The 16,587-nt window shown below is 44.4% G+C and overlaps 1 protein-coding gene across 1 annotated transcript in view; it reads left to right on the top strand.

Moving 5' to 3' along the window:
- Positions 1–16,587, top strand: part of TMTC1 (transmembrane O-mannosyltransferase targeting cadherins 1) — a 412,328-nt gene that overhangs the window by 279,638 nt on the left and 116,103 nt on the right. The window contains exon 11 of the mRNA XM_038765197.1: positions 13,262–13,375. Coding sequence (XP_038621125.1) covers positions 13,262–13,375 — 114 coding nt within the window. The remainder of the gene's footprint in view (positions 1–13,261; positions 13,376–16,587) is intronic.

Genomic DNA, 16,587 nt, shown 5'->3' with positions numbered 1-16,587 from the left:
GGTGAGTTGAGGATAATGCCAAGGTTATGGGCTTGTGAGACAGGAAGGATGGTGGTACTGTTTACAGTAATGGGACAGTCACGGGGAGGACAGGGTTTATGTGGGATGATAAAGAGTTCTGTTTTGGACATGTTAAGCTTGAGAGGATGGGAGGACATGCAAGTAGAGATGCCTTGAAGGCAGGAGGAAATGCGAGGCTGCAGAGAGGGAGAGAGAACAGGGCTGGAGATGTAGATTTGGGTATAATCCACACAGAGGTGGTAGTTGAAGCCATGGGAGTGAATGAGTTCTCCAAAGGAGTGGGTGTAGATGGAGAATAGAAGGCAACCCAGAACGGAGCCTTTAGGGACCCCCAGAGTTAAGGGGTGGGAGGCAAAGGAGGAGCCCACGACAGAGAATGAGAATGAATGTCCAGAGAGACAGGAGGAGAACCAGGAGAGGACAGTGTCAACAAAGCCATGGTTGGATAACATTTCCAGGAGAAGGGGCTGGTCCACAGTGTCGAAGGCATTGAGAGGTGGAGGAGGATTAGAATGGAGTAGAGGCCATAGGGTTTGGCAAGAAGGAGATCACTGGTGACCTTCGAAAGGGTGGTTTCTGGGGAGTGAAGGGGACGGAATCCAGATTGAAGGGGGTCAAGGAGAGGATTGGAGGAGAGGGACTTGAGACAGCAGGTGTATTTTCCCAATCGCTTACAACAGTGGTCTGCACACATTAAGCACTCAAATATGATTGATTGATTGTTCTTTGGGGGAGGTGGTTTGTAATGACATTTGTTAAGTGCTTACTATATGCTGGGCACTGTACGAAACTCTGGAGTAGATACAAGCTAATCTGTTAGGACACAGTCCCCGTCCCACATTCCTATTTTACAGATGAAGTAACTGAGACACAGAAAAGTGAAGTGACTCACTGGAGGTCACAGAGTAGACAAGTGGCAGAGTCAGGAGTAGAACCCATGACCTTCTGACTCTCAGACTCACAATTGCCCAAGAATCAGATATCTTAGTACATCTTAGTACAGTATCTTAGTACAGATATCAGCGCTTAGTACAGTGTTCTGCACACAGTAAGCGCTCAATAAATACGATTGATTGAATGAATTAATGAATATCTGATTTTTTTAGATCTCTAGATTGTTTTCTAGGCATGATAGAATTTCCTCTCTCCCCTCTCTTGCTTCCGTATGGAACTTTGAGTGAAATGGGCTAAAAATAATCTATTTCCTGCGGGAATTTTGAACTGCAGAGGAACGTCCATCTCTGAATTCTTCCCAACCTCTCCTTCCCTATTCCCACCTTTCCCTCCCTATTTAATTCCCTTCCACCTTCCCTATGCCCGTCTCATGAAAAAAATCATGATGCATTTGGAAACTTGCAGGCCGGAAACATGAAACTTACTGTGTTCGTTTTCCATGAAATGAGGGAAAGAAGTACAGCTTCTATCACCACGGTGGTTGAAGAATATTTAATAAGCCAGACAGATCATTTTACCAGTGCCTTCAATGGATGATATCATCTCAGTTTGGTCCTCAATTTAATGATTTGAAGGTTTCACAACCTTTAATGAGCAGAAATGTGTTTGTGATTAAAGCTAAAGGATATGTAAAAAGCCTCTTAGGAAGTGATCTTTGATAGTCTAAAACACAGATCACAGGCCTGCTGGATATGAGCACCACAAAGTGCTCTAAGCGAAAGTGGAATTAAGTAGCCTAATTTCATTGACTAACCAACTGGAATGCAAAGAGGAATGGTCAGTGGAAAGAGGGATGAAAGAAAAATATGTCTCATTCTCTTCTGAATTCTCTGTGTGGTTGTGACCAAGAGGCAAATTTTATTTAGCAGGAGCTGGTGCCAACCTCATGGAGCAGCCTACATGAGCTCATGCAGCAATCAATAAATCAGTGATATTTATTAGGCGCTGGGTTTGTGCAGAGTTAAAATAATTAATAATAATAATTATGGAATTTCTTAAGCACTTACTATGTGCCAGGCATTGTACTAAGCTCTGGAATAGATATAATCGGGTTGGACACAGGCCCTGTCCCACATGGGGCTCACAGTCTTAATCTCAATTTTACAGATGAGGAAACTGAGGCACAGAGAATAATAATAATAATAATTGTGGTATTTGTTATGTGCTTACTGGGCACTGTACTAAGCGATGGGGCGGATATCCCTGTTCCACATGGGGCTCACAGTCTTAATCTCCATTTTACAGACTTTGGGCATGTCACTTAACTTCTCTGTGCCTCAGTTCCCTCATCTGTAAAATGGGGTTGAAGACTGCGAGCCCCACGTGGGACAGCCTGATCGCCTTGTATCCCCCCAGCACTTAGAACAGTGCTTTGCACATAGTAAGCGCTTAACAAATGCCGTCAGCATTATTATTATTATTATTAAGGAGCGGAGGAGCAGAATTTCAGGCTCCTTGTGATTGAGAGCCGCCAGCATACCCGATGCCAACGTCTTCCACAGCCACCCTCCTGCCCAAGTTTCCCCGAGGCTTTGTGCTGCAGGTGCGGAGTTCCCTTTCCCACCGGGGCGTTGGAAAGGCGGATGGGATGGGATCCCGTCGGTGGAGCGGAGGCGAGCTGGGGATGGTTTCCGGGAAAACACCGGGGCTGACGGCCCAGAGCATGGGGCTTCTCAGCTGTGGCCCAGGTGGGCCGAACAATTACCAGATGTTTCGCTCAGCTAGAGATGAAGCGGGTTTGAAGAGACAGAACAGCAACTTTTCCACATTTATTGGGCACTTACTATGTGCCAAGCCCTGTTCTAAGCGCCAGGGAGGTTACAAGGTGATCAGGTTGTCCTACGGGGGGCTCACAGTCTTCACCCCCATTTTACAGGTGGGGGAGCTGAGGCACAGAGAAGTCAAGTGACTTGCCCAAAGTCACACAGCTGACAAGCGGCAGAGCCGGGATGTTAAATATCCCTGATATTAAACATTAAATATACTAAATATTATAATTGGTATTATTAAATCGTTCCGGCAACATATCTCCATGACAGACGCACTCTGCTACAAATTCCTAAATTACTCTTATTAGGGCCAGAGTCCTGTAGCAAAAATAATGATTAAAACCCCCCAACTTCCACCCAAACAGGGGCCTGAACGCTGGACTCCCCCTTGTCCCCCTCTCCATTCCCCCCATCTTACCTCCTTCCCTTCCCCACAGCCCCTGTATATATGGATATATATTTGTACATATTTATTACTCTATTTATTTATTTTACTTGTACATATCTATTCTATTTATTTTATTTTGTTAGTATGTTTTGTTTAGTTCTCTGTCTCCCCCTTTTAGACTGGGAGCCCGCTGTTGGGTAGGGACCGTCTCTATGTGTTGCCAACTTGTACTTCCCAAGCGCTTAGTACAGTGCTCTGCACACAGTAAGCGCTCAATAAATATGATTGATTGATTGATTGATTCCACAGGCCCAGGGGTGAACAGAGGATGTTGAAGGCAGGCAGGAAATTCCTCAGCCCTAGGAATGAGGAGAAACGGCGCTGAGGGGGCAATTGCCAGATGTTTCCCTCAGCTAGAGGTCAAGATGGATTCCCTTCTCCTCTTCTTCCTCCTCCTCTAACCCCCCGATCCTCCACTCCACTCACCCTCTTGTGCCACCATCCAACCCAGATTTTCCTAGCTGGGCAGGAGGACGCTGTGTTCTTCTCCTCTAGACTGTGAGCTGGTTGTAGACAGGGAATGTGTCTGTTATATTGTTATATTTTAAGAAGCAGCATGCCTCAGTGGAAATAACGTGGACTTGGGAGTCAGAGGACGTGGGTTCTAATCCCGGATCCGCCACTTGTCTGCTCTGTGACCTTGGGTATGCCAGTTAACTTCTCTGTTCCTCAGTTACCTCATCTGTAAAATGGAGATTAAGACTTTGAGCCCCACATGGAACAACCTGATTACCCCTCTCCATCCCCCCCATCCTACCTCCTTCCCTTCCCCACAGCACCTGTATATATGTTTGTACATATTTATTACTCTATTTATTTATCTTACTTGTACATATCTATTCTATTTATTTTATTTTGTTAGTATGTTTGGTTTTGTTCTCTGTCTCCCCCTTCTAGACTGTGAGCCCGCTGTTGGGTAGGGACTGTCTCTGTGTGTTGCCGACTTGTACTTCCCAAGCGCTTAGTACAGTGCTCTGCACACAGTAAGCGCTCAATAAATACGATTGATTGATTGATTGTATCTACTCCAATGCTTAGAAGAGTGCTCGGCACACAGGAAGCGCTTGACAAATACCATCGTTATTATTATTATTACTCACCCAAGTGCTTAATAGAGTGCTCTGCACACAGTAAGCATTCAATAAATAAAATTGACTGACTGACTGAGAAACTGGGCCCCATGAGGGACATCAACTGTATCCAACCTCATTATCTCGTATCTATCCTAGCGTTTAGTACAGTGCCTGGCACATAGTAATAATTCTGGTATTTGTTACATGCTTATGCTTACCTTCTGCCAGGCATTGTACTAAGTGCTGGACTGGATACAAGCAAATTGGACACGGTCCTTGTCCCACATGGGGTTCACAGTCTCAATCCCCATTATATAAATGAGGTAACTGAGGCACAGAGAAGTGAAGTGACTTGCCCCAGGTCACACAGCAGACAAGTGGTGGAGCTGGGATAAGAACCCATGACCTTCTGAATCCTAGGCCTTGTCTCTACCCACTTTGCCAAGCTGCTTGTAGTAAGCCCTTAACAAATAGCATTTTTTTAAAAAGAAAAGGGGGCAGAGAGGGGATTAGAACTCAGAGCTCCTGAATGGCGATCCTATGCTCATTCCACTTGGCCATAGCTTTTTCTAGAAACTTTGGGTCATGAGGGGATTCATGGCAAGAAGGAGAATGGTATAATTTCGACAGATGGCTGACGAATGGGAAAATATTGAGAGTGCAAGAATTCACTGGCAGGCATCCTTAGAACGTGTTGTTATATAAAATCCTATAGTGTTTTGCCTGACTGCAAATTTAAGAGAGCTGTGAACCTCTTGCTATTTTTCCAGATTTTCTGAATGTTAACCACTAGACCACTCTCTAGGCTGTAAGTTTGTTGGGGACAGGGAACTTGTCTATCAACTCTGCAAACAGTAAGCGCTCAATAAATACGATTGAATGAATAAACTCTGTTATATTTTACTCTCCGAAGCAATTAGTACAATGCCCTGCACACAGTATGCACTCAGTATATATGACTGATTAATTTTTAACCCTCTTTATAAAAGATTGAAGTATTTAGTCCAGAAATCTTCAAGCCAGTGGCAATAACTTTCCCAGAAGACCTCTTTCTGAGATGACGTATTTGGGATTTCTTGGTGACAGATTGGCTCTTTCTAAGTTTGTGCAAAGAAGTGATTGAAATACTTCACTAAGGCATTGATCTTCAAGCACAAGATAAAGGCTTGTGGTGGAACTTGGGAGAAAGTTTCATCAATAACCAGCAGAATGTCGGAAACCCTTTGGGGCTCTTCCTTTTCTCTGGGAGGTTATTCAAGTGTTTCCTTTGAACAGACTTAGAGGTTCCTCTTGCCTTGAAATCTTCTAGGTCTCTGTACTGGACATAATAGGTGACACATTGAAAGGGAATTGAAAGAGGTTGTTATGGTTTTGCTCAAAATTCTTTTAGGGTTCAAGATCTACTTGCAAACCTTGCCATCTGCTTTCTTTTCATTGAGCTGATATTAACAATTCATACCATTCAGCTCCTCTATCAGTCAATTATTATTATTATATATGTTGCCAATTTGTACTTCCCAAGAGCTTAGTACAGTGCTCTGCACCCAGTAAGCGCTCAATAAATATGATTGAATGAATGAATTCAACTGATTGAATTTAGCAGCTCTTGAACACTAAAAGAATTTTAAGCAAAACTATAACAACCTCGTTTAATAATAATGATAATAATAATTGTGGTATTTGTTAAAGGCTTATTATGTGCCAGGCGCTATACTAAGCACTGGGGTAGATATAAGATAATTAGGTCCAATGCTGGGCTCACAGTCTAAGCGGGAGGGGAGTACAGGTACTGAATCCCCATTTTGCAGATGACGCAACTGAGGCTCAAAGAAGTAAAGTGACTTGTTCAAAGTCACACCACTGACAAGTAGTGGAGCGAGGATTAAAACCCAGGTCCTTTGGCTCCCAGGCCCAGGCTCTTTCCATTAAGCCACACTGTTTCCCAAGGTTTTATTGAGTGCTTACTATGTTCTGGGCACTGTACTGAGTGCTTGAGATAATAATAATAATAATAATAATAATAATAATAATAATAATAATAATAATAATAATGGTATTTGTTAAGCACTTACTATGTGTCAAGCACTGTTCTAAGCTCTGGGGGAGATATGAGGTAATCAGGTTGTCCCACTTGGGGCTCACAGTCTAAATCCCCATTTTACAGATGCGATAACTGAGGCACAGAGAAGTTAAGTGACTTGTCCAGTCACACAGCCGACAAGTTGCGGAGCCGGGATTAGAACCCACGACCACTGACTCCAAAGCCAGGGCTCTTTCCACTGAGCCATGCTGCTTCCCTGTGAATACAATGCAACTTAGTTGAATTGAAGCCTTGTAACAGTGTGGCTTAGTGGAACTAGCCCAGGCTTGGAAGTCAGAGGTCATGGGTTCTAATCCTGGCTCCACCACCCATCAGCTGTGTGACTTTGGGCAAGTTACTTCACTTCTCTGTGCCTCAGTTACCTGATCTGTAAAATAGGGATTAAAACTGTGAACCCCACATGGGACAACCTGATTATCTTGTATCTCCCCCAGCGCTTAGAACAGTGCTGGGCACATAGTAAGCACTTAACAAATACCATCATCATCATCATCATTATTATTAAAGCAGCATGGCTCCGTGGAAAGAGCACGGGCTTTGGAGTCAGAGGTCATGGGTTCAAATCCCGGCTCCGCCAATTGTCAGCTGTGTGACTCTGGACAAGTCACTTAACTTCTCTGTGCCTCAGTTACCTCATCTGTAAAATGAGGATGAAGACTGTGAGCCCCCTGTGGGACAACCTGATCACCATGTAACCTCCCCAGTGCTTTGCACATAGTAAGCACTTAATAAATGCCAACAGTATTATCATGATTATTATTATCGCACCTTAAAAGAGAATAATCTATGCACAGTCACGTTGGAAAGAATACCCAATGTCCTAACATTTTTGCCATTCAGAAATAAGGTAACTGTCCCATGACTTGGGTGTGGTCTACAAGTGTGCAAAGGATATAGATTACCATCCTATAGGGTAAAGGGGAGTTGAGCTATAATCACAGTAATGAAATTATGATCATTAACAAGATTTCAGATCAAGCTTTTCACTGTGGGATGGTTCCATTTCATTATAGAAGGAATAGGGGCAAAATTGTTTTCCTTTGGTTTTCCAAAGGAACTGAGCGAGGCACTGAATAGAGCAGAAATGAACCCCATTATTCCAGGGAAAATTGAGATGCAGATAAATGAACCTTGTTGCTTTTGGCAGGGTTTTTCCTAGGAAAATAACCAGAAAGATTGGGAAAAAGCATGACAAAAAGGACAAAGGGGTAAGGTGTAGGGGGAAAACAACAGTGGTGAAAACATTGTGTCTGGAAGGTTTCGCTTATCCTGGCCACTTCCTCTTGGCTTTTATTAAAGGATGTTATTACTTCCCATTTCAATTATAGGCCAGTATCCTGAGTGTCACGTGAGCCTTTTTACAGCGTAGGCCTTCTCCGCACCTCACAGGCGAAAAGAAAAATTCAATTCTGGTGAGGTTGATCAGCTTAGCAAGTAAAAATCATTTGAATAGGGCACTGCCGCTCCCTAGCCTTTTCATGGGCTGACATAGAAATGTTGCAGGAAGAGGATGATATCCCATAAGTGCAGCACTATCTATAAATCATATATTATCAATTATTTTTATGGTATTTATTAAGTGCTTACTAAGTGCCAGGCACTGTACTAAGCACTGGGGTAGACACAGGATAACCAGGGTGGATAGGGTCCCTGTCCCATATGGGGCTCACAGTCTCCACCCCCATTTTACGGTTGAGGGAACCGAGGCCCAGAGAAGTGACGTGGCTTGCCCAAAGTCACACAGCTGACAAGTGGCGGAGCCAGGATTTGAACCCAGGTCCTTCTGATTCCCAGGCCCGGGCTGTATCCACTAGGTTACACTGTTTCTCATTTATATTAACGTCTATCTTCCCCTCTAGATTGTGAGCTTGTTGTGGGAAGGGAATGTGCCGACCTATTGTGTTGTAGTGAAGCACGTAACAAATGCCACCATCATTGTTATTATTACTATATAATAATAATGTATAATATATAATAATATAATAATGATGATGATGGCATTTGTTAAGCACTTACTATGTGCAAAGCACTGTTCTAAGCATTGGGGAGGATTCAACGTCATCAGGTTGTCCCATATGGGACTCACAGTCTTAATCCCCATTTTACAGGCGAGGTAACTGAGGCACCAAGAAGTGAAGTGACTTGCCCCAAGTCACACAGCTGCCAAGTGGCAGAGCCAGGATTAGAACCCATGACCTCTGACTCCCAAGCCCAGGCTCTTTCCACTGAGCCACTCTGCTTCCCCTAGTATTATTATATTATTATTACTTTCCCAAAGGCTTCATACTGTGCTCTGCAAAAGTACTCAATAAATGCCATTGTTGAGGATGATTGATGGTGATTATGACGATGCCGATGAAGTGATCAGCGAACCCTAAATGTTTAGCACTGAATGCCGTACAAACCAGAGCTTTGTGGTAAATGTCACACATGCATTATTATCGATGATAATCGACCCGGCTTCCTCTGTTCTTCTGTGACAGGAGAGAACGAGGCCCAGTGAGGAGGTTAGTGGCGGCAGAGGAGCGGAGTATGCGGGCTGGGCTGGAGAAGGAGAGAAGGGAGGTGAGGGAGGAGGGGATGAGAGGTTGGAGAGCTTTGAAGCCAATGGTGAGGAGTTTTTGTTTGAGTTAGTTGATAGGCAACCACTGGAGATTTTTGAGGAGGGGAGTGACATGCCCTTTTAGACTGTGAGCCCACTGTAGGGTAGGGACTGTCTCTATATGTTGCCAATTTGTACTTCCCAAGCGCTTAGTACAGTGCTCTGCACATAGTAAGCGCTCAATAAATACGATTGATGATGATGATGCCCAGAACGTTTCTGTAGAAAGATAATCTGGGCAGCAGAGTGAAGTATAAACTGAAGTGAAGGCACTATACTAAGTGCTGGGGTAGATCAATCAATCAATCAATCAATCGTATTTATTGAGCGCTTACTATGTGCAGAGCACTGTACTAAGCGCTTGGGAAGTACAAATTGGCATCACATAGAGACAGTCCCTACCCAACAGTGGGCTCACAGTCTAAAAGGGGGAGACAGAGAACAGAACCAAACATACCAACAAAATAAAATAAGTAGGATAGAAATGTACAAGTAAAATAAATAAATAAATAAATAAATAGAGTAATAAATATGTACAACCATATATACATATATACAGGTGCTGTGGGGATTAAGATTAAGTAAGCTAATCAATTTTGAACACGGTCCCTTGTCTCACATGGGGCTTGCTGTCTTAATCCCCATTTTACAGATGAGGGAAGTGAAGCGTCTTGCCCAAGATCACACAGCACTCAAGAGTCAGGGCTGGAAATTGAACCTAGGTTTGTGGCTGCGGAGGGTTGGGAAATTCAAAGGAGAAAGCTAGGGAGGTTCAGTAGAAAGACAGCCAATCTGCTGACTCCCAAGACCAGAGGAAACTTGAACTTACCCAGTGGGGATAAAGGGAAGAGTAGGAAGCAGGCAAATGGAAGACGTATTCAGTATATTATTAATCCAGTCATTTGACTTGAAGAGGAGGTTATGGGTTTATGCCGTTCCCGTTTTTTAAGAACCATTTAATCCTTCCTTTCTCTAGGTTTCTTTCAGCCTGCTCACAGAGATCAAATACAATTATATCATCAAATCTCTCTGCGAAGCCTGACCCTGCATTAGCCATGAAAGGGAGGAAGGGGGTGTTTAAGGCTCAAAATCCCATTTTAAAGGATAAGTCCCTCGTAATTATCCTCTGTGGATGTCGGTTCTCCAGCAACGTAACACCAGTGTCACGGAGTACCCTCTCAGCCGCAGGGCCCGAAATAAGCGAGTCGGGTCAGCCCTATAATTGGAAAGCTGTGCGGTTTATTCAGCGTGAATTGGGCGTTCTCTGTGCTGAGTGGATCCAACCAGTGTTCCTGGAAGGAGTTCCTCCCTGTTCATTCATTCATACAGTCGTATTTATTGAGCGCTTATCGTGTGCCAAAGACTGTACTAAGCGTTTGGGAGAGTACACTGCAAGAATAATCAGACACATTCCCTGTCCACAACAAGCCTACAGTCTACAGCATGGCTTAGTGGAAAGACCATGGGCTTGGGAGTGAGAGGTCGTGGGTTCTTATCCTGGCTCTGCCCACCTGTATATATGTATATATGTTTGTACATATTTATTACTGTATTTATTTATTTATTTATTTATTTTACCTGTACATATCTATTCTATTTATTTTATTTTGTTAGTATGTTTGGTTTTGTTCTCTGTCTCCCCCTTTTAGACTGTGAGCCCCCTGTTGGATAGGGATTGTCTCTATGTGTTGCCAACTTGTACTTCCCAAGTGCTTAGTACAGTGCTCTGCACACAGTAAGTGCTCAATAAATACGATTGATTGATTGATTGATTTGTCAGCTGTGTGTCTTAGGGCAAGTCACTTAACATCTCTGTGCCTCAGTTATCTCATCTGTAAAATGGGGATTAAGACTGTGAGCCCCACGTGGGATAACCTGGTTACCTTGTATCAATGCTAGCTCTTAGGACAGTGCTTTGCACATAGTAAGCACTTAATAAATACCATCATTATTATTATTATTATTACACGATGAGCTTACCTGAGAGATGAGCCTCCTTTCCTCTTCTCTCACTCCCTTCTGTCTCTCCCTGGCTTGCTCCCTTTATTCACTGCTCCCTTCCCAGCCCCACGCCACTTATGGCCATTTGTGTAATTTATTTATATCTATTAATGTCTGTCTCCCCGTCTAGACTGTAAGCTCATTGTCAGAAGGATTGTGTCAGTTTATTCTTGTATTGTGCCCTCCTAGGCTCTCAGTGCAATGCTCTAAACACAGTAAGCGCTCAATAAATGTGATTGATTGACACATCCATCTGAAACTCTGGGGATTAAACAATCCAATGTATTTGATCGCAGGAGATGCACATTTGTTCCAACTCTGAAGCTAGTGTGTCTGTCTAAATGGGCATATAACTAGTTAAGCCCCACAGCACATATGTATATATCTGTAATTTATTTATTTATATTAATGTCTGTCTCCCCCTCTAGACTATGAGCTCGTGGGCAGAGAATGTGTCCGTTTATTGTTCTACTGTACTCTACCAAACGCTCAATAAATGTGATTTAATGAATGAATGAACAGTGGTGCCTGCATTTTTGGATTTAGTGGCTTATATGGCTTGCGTATTTTGGAAGCCTTCAAGCAGCATGTTATAATGGATAGAGCCCAGGCCTGGGATTCATAAGGCCATGGATTCTAATTCCAGCTCCGTCTTTTGTCTGCTCTGTGACCTTGGGCAAGTCACTTCACTTCCCTGGGCCTCAGTTACCTCATCTGTAAGAAGGAGATTGAGACCGTGAGCCCCATGTGGGACAGGGACTGCTTCCAACCCGATTTGCTTGTGTCCACCCCAGCGCTTAGTATGGTGCCTGGCACATAGTAAGCGCTTAACAAGTACCACAATTATTATTGTTTTTATTATCATTCAGGAGGCAGAAACAAGCAACCACCGAGGACTCATTTGTGACTAATAGTGATAATGACTGTGGTATTTATTAAGTGTTTACTATGTGCCAAGTACTGTCCTAAGCGCTGGGGTGATATAAGCAGATCGGCCACAGTCCTTGTCCCACAGAGGGCTCAGCAGAGTGTAAGAAGGATGGAGAACAGTTATGTAGTCCCCATTTTACAGGTGAGGAAACCGGGGCATCGAGAAGTTAAGTGACAACGAGAGCAAATGGCAGAGACGTAGCGTGGTCTTGTGAGTAGAGCCCGGATCCGGGAGTTAGAAACACCTGGGTCCTAATCTGGGCTCCACCATTTGACTGCTTTTTGACCTTGGACAAGTCGCTTCACTTCTCTGGGCCTCAGTTCCTTCATCTGGACAATGGGGATTGAGACTGTGAGCCCCTCATGGGACAGAAACTGTGTCCAACCCTATTAGCTTATATGGTGATGATGGCATTTATTAAGCGCTTACTATGTGCAAATCACTGTTCTAAACGATGGGGAGGATACAAGGTGATCAGGTTGTCCCACGAGGGGCTCACAGTCTTAATCCCCATTTTACAGATGAGGGAACTGAGGCCCAGAGAAGTGAAGTGACTTGCCCAAAGTCACACAGCTGACAATTGGTGGAGCTGGGATTTGAACCCATGACCTCTGACTCCAAAGCCCATGCTCTTTCCACTGAGCCACACTGCTAATCCAGTGCTTCATACATAGTACATAGTAAGCAGCAGCATGGCGTAGTGGATAGACCACGGGCCTGGGAGCCAGAAGGTCATGGATTCTAATCCCAGCTCAGCCACTTGTCTGCTGTGTGACCTTGGGCAAGTCAGTTCATTTCTCTGGGACTCATTTACCTCATCTGTAAAACAACAATAATAATAATAATAATAATAATAATAATGGTATTTGTTAAGCGCTTACTATGTGCAAATCACTGTTCTAAGCACTGGGGGGCTACAAGGTGATCAGGTTGTCCCACATGGGGCTCACAGTCTTAACCCCCATTTTACAGATGAGGGAACTGAGGCCCAGATAAGTTAAGTGACTTGCCCAAAGTCACACAGCTGACAATTGGCAGAGCTGGGATTTGAGCCCATGGCCTCTGACTCCAAAGCCCACGCTCTTTCCACTGAGCCACGCTGACTGTGAGAGTCACGTAGGAGAGAGACTGCATCCAATAGGATTTGCTTGTGCCCATTCCAGCGCTTAGTACAGTGCTGGCCATATAGTAAGCACTTAACAAATACCATAAAAAAAAAGACCTGGGGATTAGAACCCAGGCCCTCTGATTCCCAGATCCATGCACTTTCTACTAGGCGGTAGAGCTGTGTGAAAAATATGTAAAGTGAAATGATGCTATTTTGCAAATAGGAGAATTCATTTGTCTTTGCCTTCTTGCAGGTCAGGAGTGCAAACTCTGCCCCATAACGCCAAGGTGCATTACAACTATGCCAACTTCCTGAAAGACCAAGGCCGCAATGCAGAAGCCATATACCACTACAAAACTGCCCTCCAGTAAGTTGCCTGGTCTGTTGATAACGTTTGTCCTAGTAATGGGATTTTTACCACACATTCTCCACTGTGGTGTGAAGTTCTGTCATGGATCACTGGCAGCGTGGACTAATGGTTAGAGCGTGGGCCTTGGCATCAGAGGACAGAGGCATCAGTGGGAAGGGGCCCAAACTGAGTGCTTACTATGTGGCAAGCACTGGTCTAAGTGCTAGGGGAGATACGAGATAATCAGATGGGACACAGAGCATGTCCAGTTCTCACAGTCTTAATCCTCATTATACAGATGAGGTAACTGAGGCATAGAGAAGTTAAGCAACTTGCCCAAGGTCACTCAGCAGTCAAGTGGCAGAGCTGGGATTAGAACCCAGGTCCTTCAGGCTCCTCGACCTGTGCTCTAGCTACTAGAGCAAACTGCTTCTCAATCCTGCAATGGAGAAGAGAAATCACATCAGGTCCCTTCTGGTACTTAATGAATATGTCTCATTAGAGCGATGCCATGGACACAGCTCTCCCAGAACGCCTTACTCTCCATCTGCAATCTGGTAATGGATCCATAGAGTTTTATGGTCAAAATCTGGAAGTGGTTTACCACTGCTTCCTTCCGCTCAGTCAACCTGAGTCTCTGCCCTTGACTCTCTCTCGCGTTGCTGCTGCCCAGCCCGGGGGAGTTTTGACTTGTAGCAGATTGCCTGCTACTTGCTAGCCACTGGCCAAGCCAGGCATGGAATGGACAGGCCTCTGCTTCACTCTCCCTCCCGTAGCCGAGACTGGTAGAGGACTGGAAACTCTCCAGTTGCCACCCTGGGAGGAGAACTTGGGAACATTTTTACCTCCCCTCCTCTAGACTGTGAGCTCCTTGTGGAAACAAGTCTACCAACCCTATAGTACTGGACTCTCCCAAGCGCTTAGTACAGTGCTTTGCACACAGTAAGCACTCAATAAATAAAACTGATTGACTGATTCTGTTCCTTGCAGTCACATACCCTAGGAGTCAGTCTGATGGGCAGCTGCTGACCAAAAGGGTCAGTGTTTGGGCACACTTCTCCAGCTCTTTCATTCATTCATTCATTCATTGAGAAGCAGCATGGCTCAATGGAAAGAGCGCGGGCTTGGGAGTCAGAGGTCGTGGGTTCAAATCCCAGCTCCGCCACTTGTCAGCTGTGTGACTTTGGGCAAGTCACTTCACCTCTCTATGCCTCAGTTACCTCATCTGTAAAATGGGAAGTACAAGTCGGCAACATATAGAGACGGTCCCTACCCAACGATGGGCTCACAGTCTAGAGGTGGGAGACAGACAACAAAACAAAACATGTAGACAGGTGTCAAAGTCGTCAGAATAAATAGATTATAGCTATATGCACATCATTAACAAAATAAATAGAATAGTAAATATGTACAAGTAAAATAAATAGAGTAATAAGTCTGTACAAATTTATACAAGTGCTGTGGGGAGGGGAAGGAGGTAGGGCAGGGAGGGATGGGGAGGAGGAGAGAAAGAAGGGGGCTCAGTCTGGGAAGGCCTCCTGGAGGAGGTGAGCTCTCAGTAGGGCTTTGAAGGGAGGAAGAGAGCTAGTTTGGCGGATGTGTGGAGGGAGGGCATTCCAGGCCAGGGGAAGGACATGGGCCAGGGGTCGATGGTGGGACAGGCGAGAACGAGGCCCAGTGAGGAGAATAGTGTCAGAGGAGCAGAGGGTGCAGACTGGGTTGGAGAAGAAGGGAAGAGAGGTGAGGGAGGAGGGGACAAGGGGATGGAGAGCTTTGAAGCCGAGAGTGAGGAGTTTTTACTTGATTTGTAGGTTGACAGGCAGCCACTGGAGATTTTTGAGGCGGGAGGTGACATGCCCAGAGCGTTTCTGTACAAAGATAATCTGGGCAGCAGAGTGAAGTAGAGACTGAAGCAGGGAGAGACTGGATGGGAGATCTGAGAGGAGGCCAATGCGGTAATCCAGTTGGGATAGGGTGAGAGATTGCAGTAAGGTAGCGGTTTGGATGGAGAGGAAAGGGCGGATCTTGGTGATGTTGGGTGAGACCGGCAGGTTTTGGTGACGGATTGGATGTGTGGGGTGAACGAGAGAGTGGAGAGAGCACTGGGGTAGAAACAAGGCAATTGGGTTGGACACAGTCCCTGTCCCAAATGGGGCTCACAATCTTAATCCCCATTTTCCAGATGAGGGAACTGAGACAAAGAGAAGTTTAGTGATTTGCTCAAAATCACACAGCAGACAAGGGTCAGGGTCAGGATTTAAACTCAGGTCCTTCTGACTCCCAGTCCTGTGAGATACACACTCTCTCTCTTGCTCTCCCTCCCTGTCTCTCTGTCTCTGTCTCTCTCTCAATCTCTTTCTGTCTGTCTCTCTCTCCCTCCCTCCCCTCTCCCCTGCCCCCCGGGGGAAGTCCAAACAAATTTTCAGGTTACAAGTTGGGGTAGAAAACTGACATTCTTTAAATATATGTTGAGTTCCTTAAAGGGCAAAGTCTGGGATTATGTTGGTTCTATCTATACCTCAAAGCCTAATTTATTTTCATGAAGCACTGTGTCAGAGGGGCATGGAAATGGAAACAAACTTGAAAAATGAAGGAGAATTACCATTCATTTTTGCCAACTCCAGATTTCTAGTTTTGGGTAGTATGAGACATAGAAAAATAAGGCAATTGATTACAGAAGGCAGATAGGAAATTTAATTTATCTATAGCAGAGCAATAAAAATTTGTCACATCAACAGACACAGAAACACAGAAACTTGTCAGATGAAAAACTAATCTAATCTAAACAAATACTACATTGTTACTGATTCTTTAAAAAAAAAAACCTTTGGCTTTCAAACGCTTGCAGCTTTTAAAGCACTGACTTTTGTTGTTAAGAGTCAGCCCTGTAACAACATTCAGACTGCTAGTTTTCTTTGAAATAAATTATCTCTCTTTATCTGCATTGGGAAGAAGAGGCAAATGCCAGATTTTACTAATGAATATTTATACCAGGTTAATGAAAGATTTTCCTTATTTTATTTCCAGAATATCATTCAAGGCTTATTTTATCCCAAACTCCCACTTTGCTAATGGTTTCATTTTATCCAACAGCGAAACAGTGTAACTATTTTAATGGCATTTGTTAAGTGCTTACAATGTGCCAGGCCTTGTTCTAAGCATTGGGGTTGTTGCAAGATAATCGATTTAGACACAATTCATGCCCCCCATGGGGCTCACAGTTGTAATCC

The sequence above is a fragment of the Tachyglossus aculeatus genome, chromosome 2 (assembly GCF_015852505.1).
Source record: "Tachyglossus aculeatus isolate mTacAcu1 chromosome 2, mTacAcu1.pri, whole genome shotgun sequence".
In the NCBI taxonomy this organism is placed as follows: Eukaryota; Metazoa; Chordata; class Mammalia; order Monotremata; family Tachyglossidae; genus Tachyglossus; species Tachyglossus aculeatus.
The sequence above is the reverse complement of the archived record's forward strand: the minus strand, read 5'-3'. Positions and strand labels throughout refer to the sequence as shown.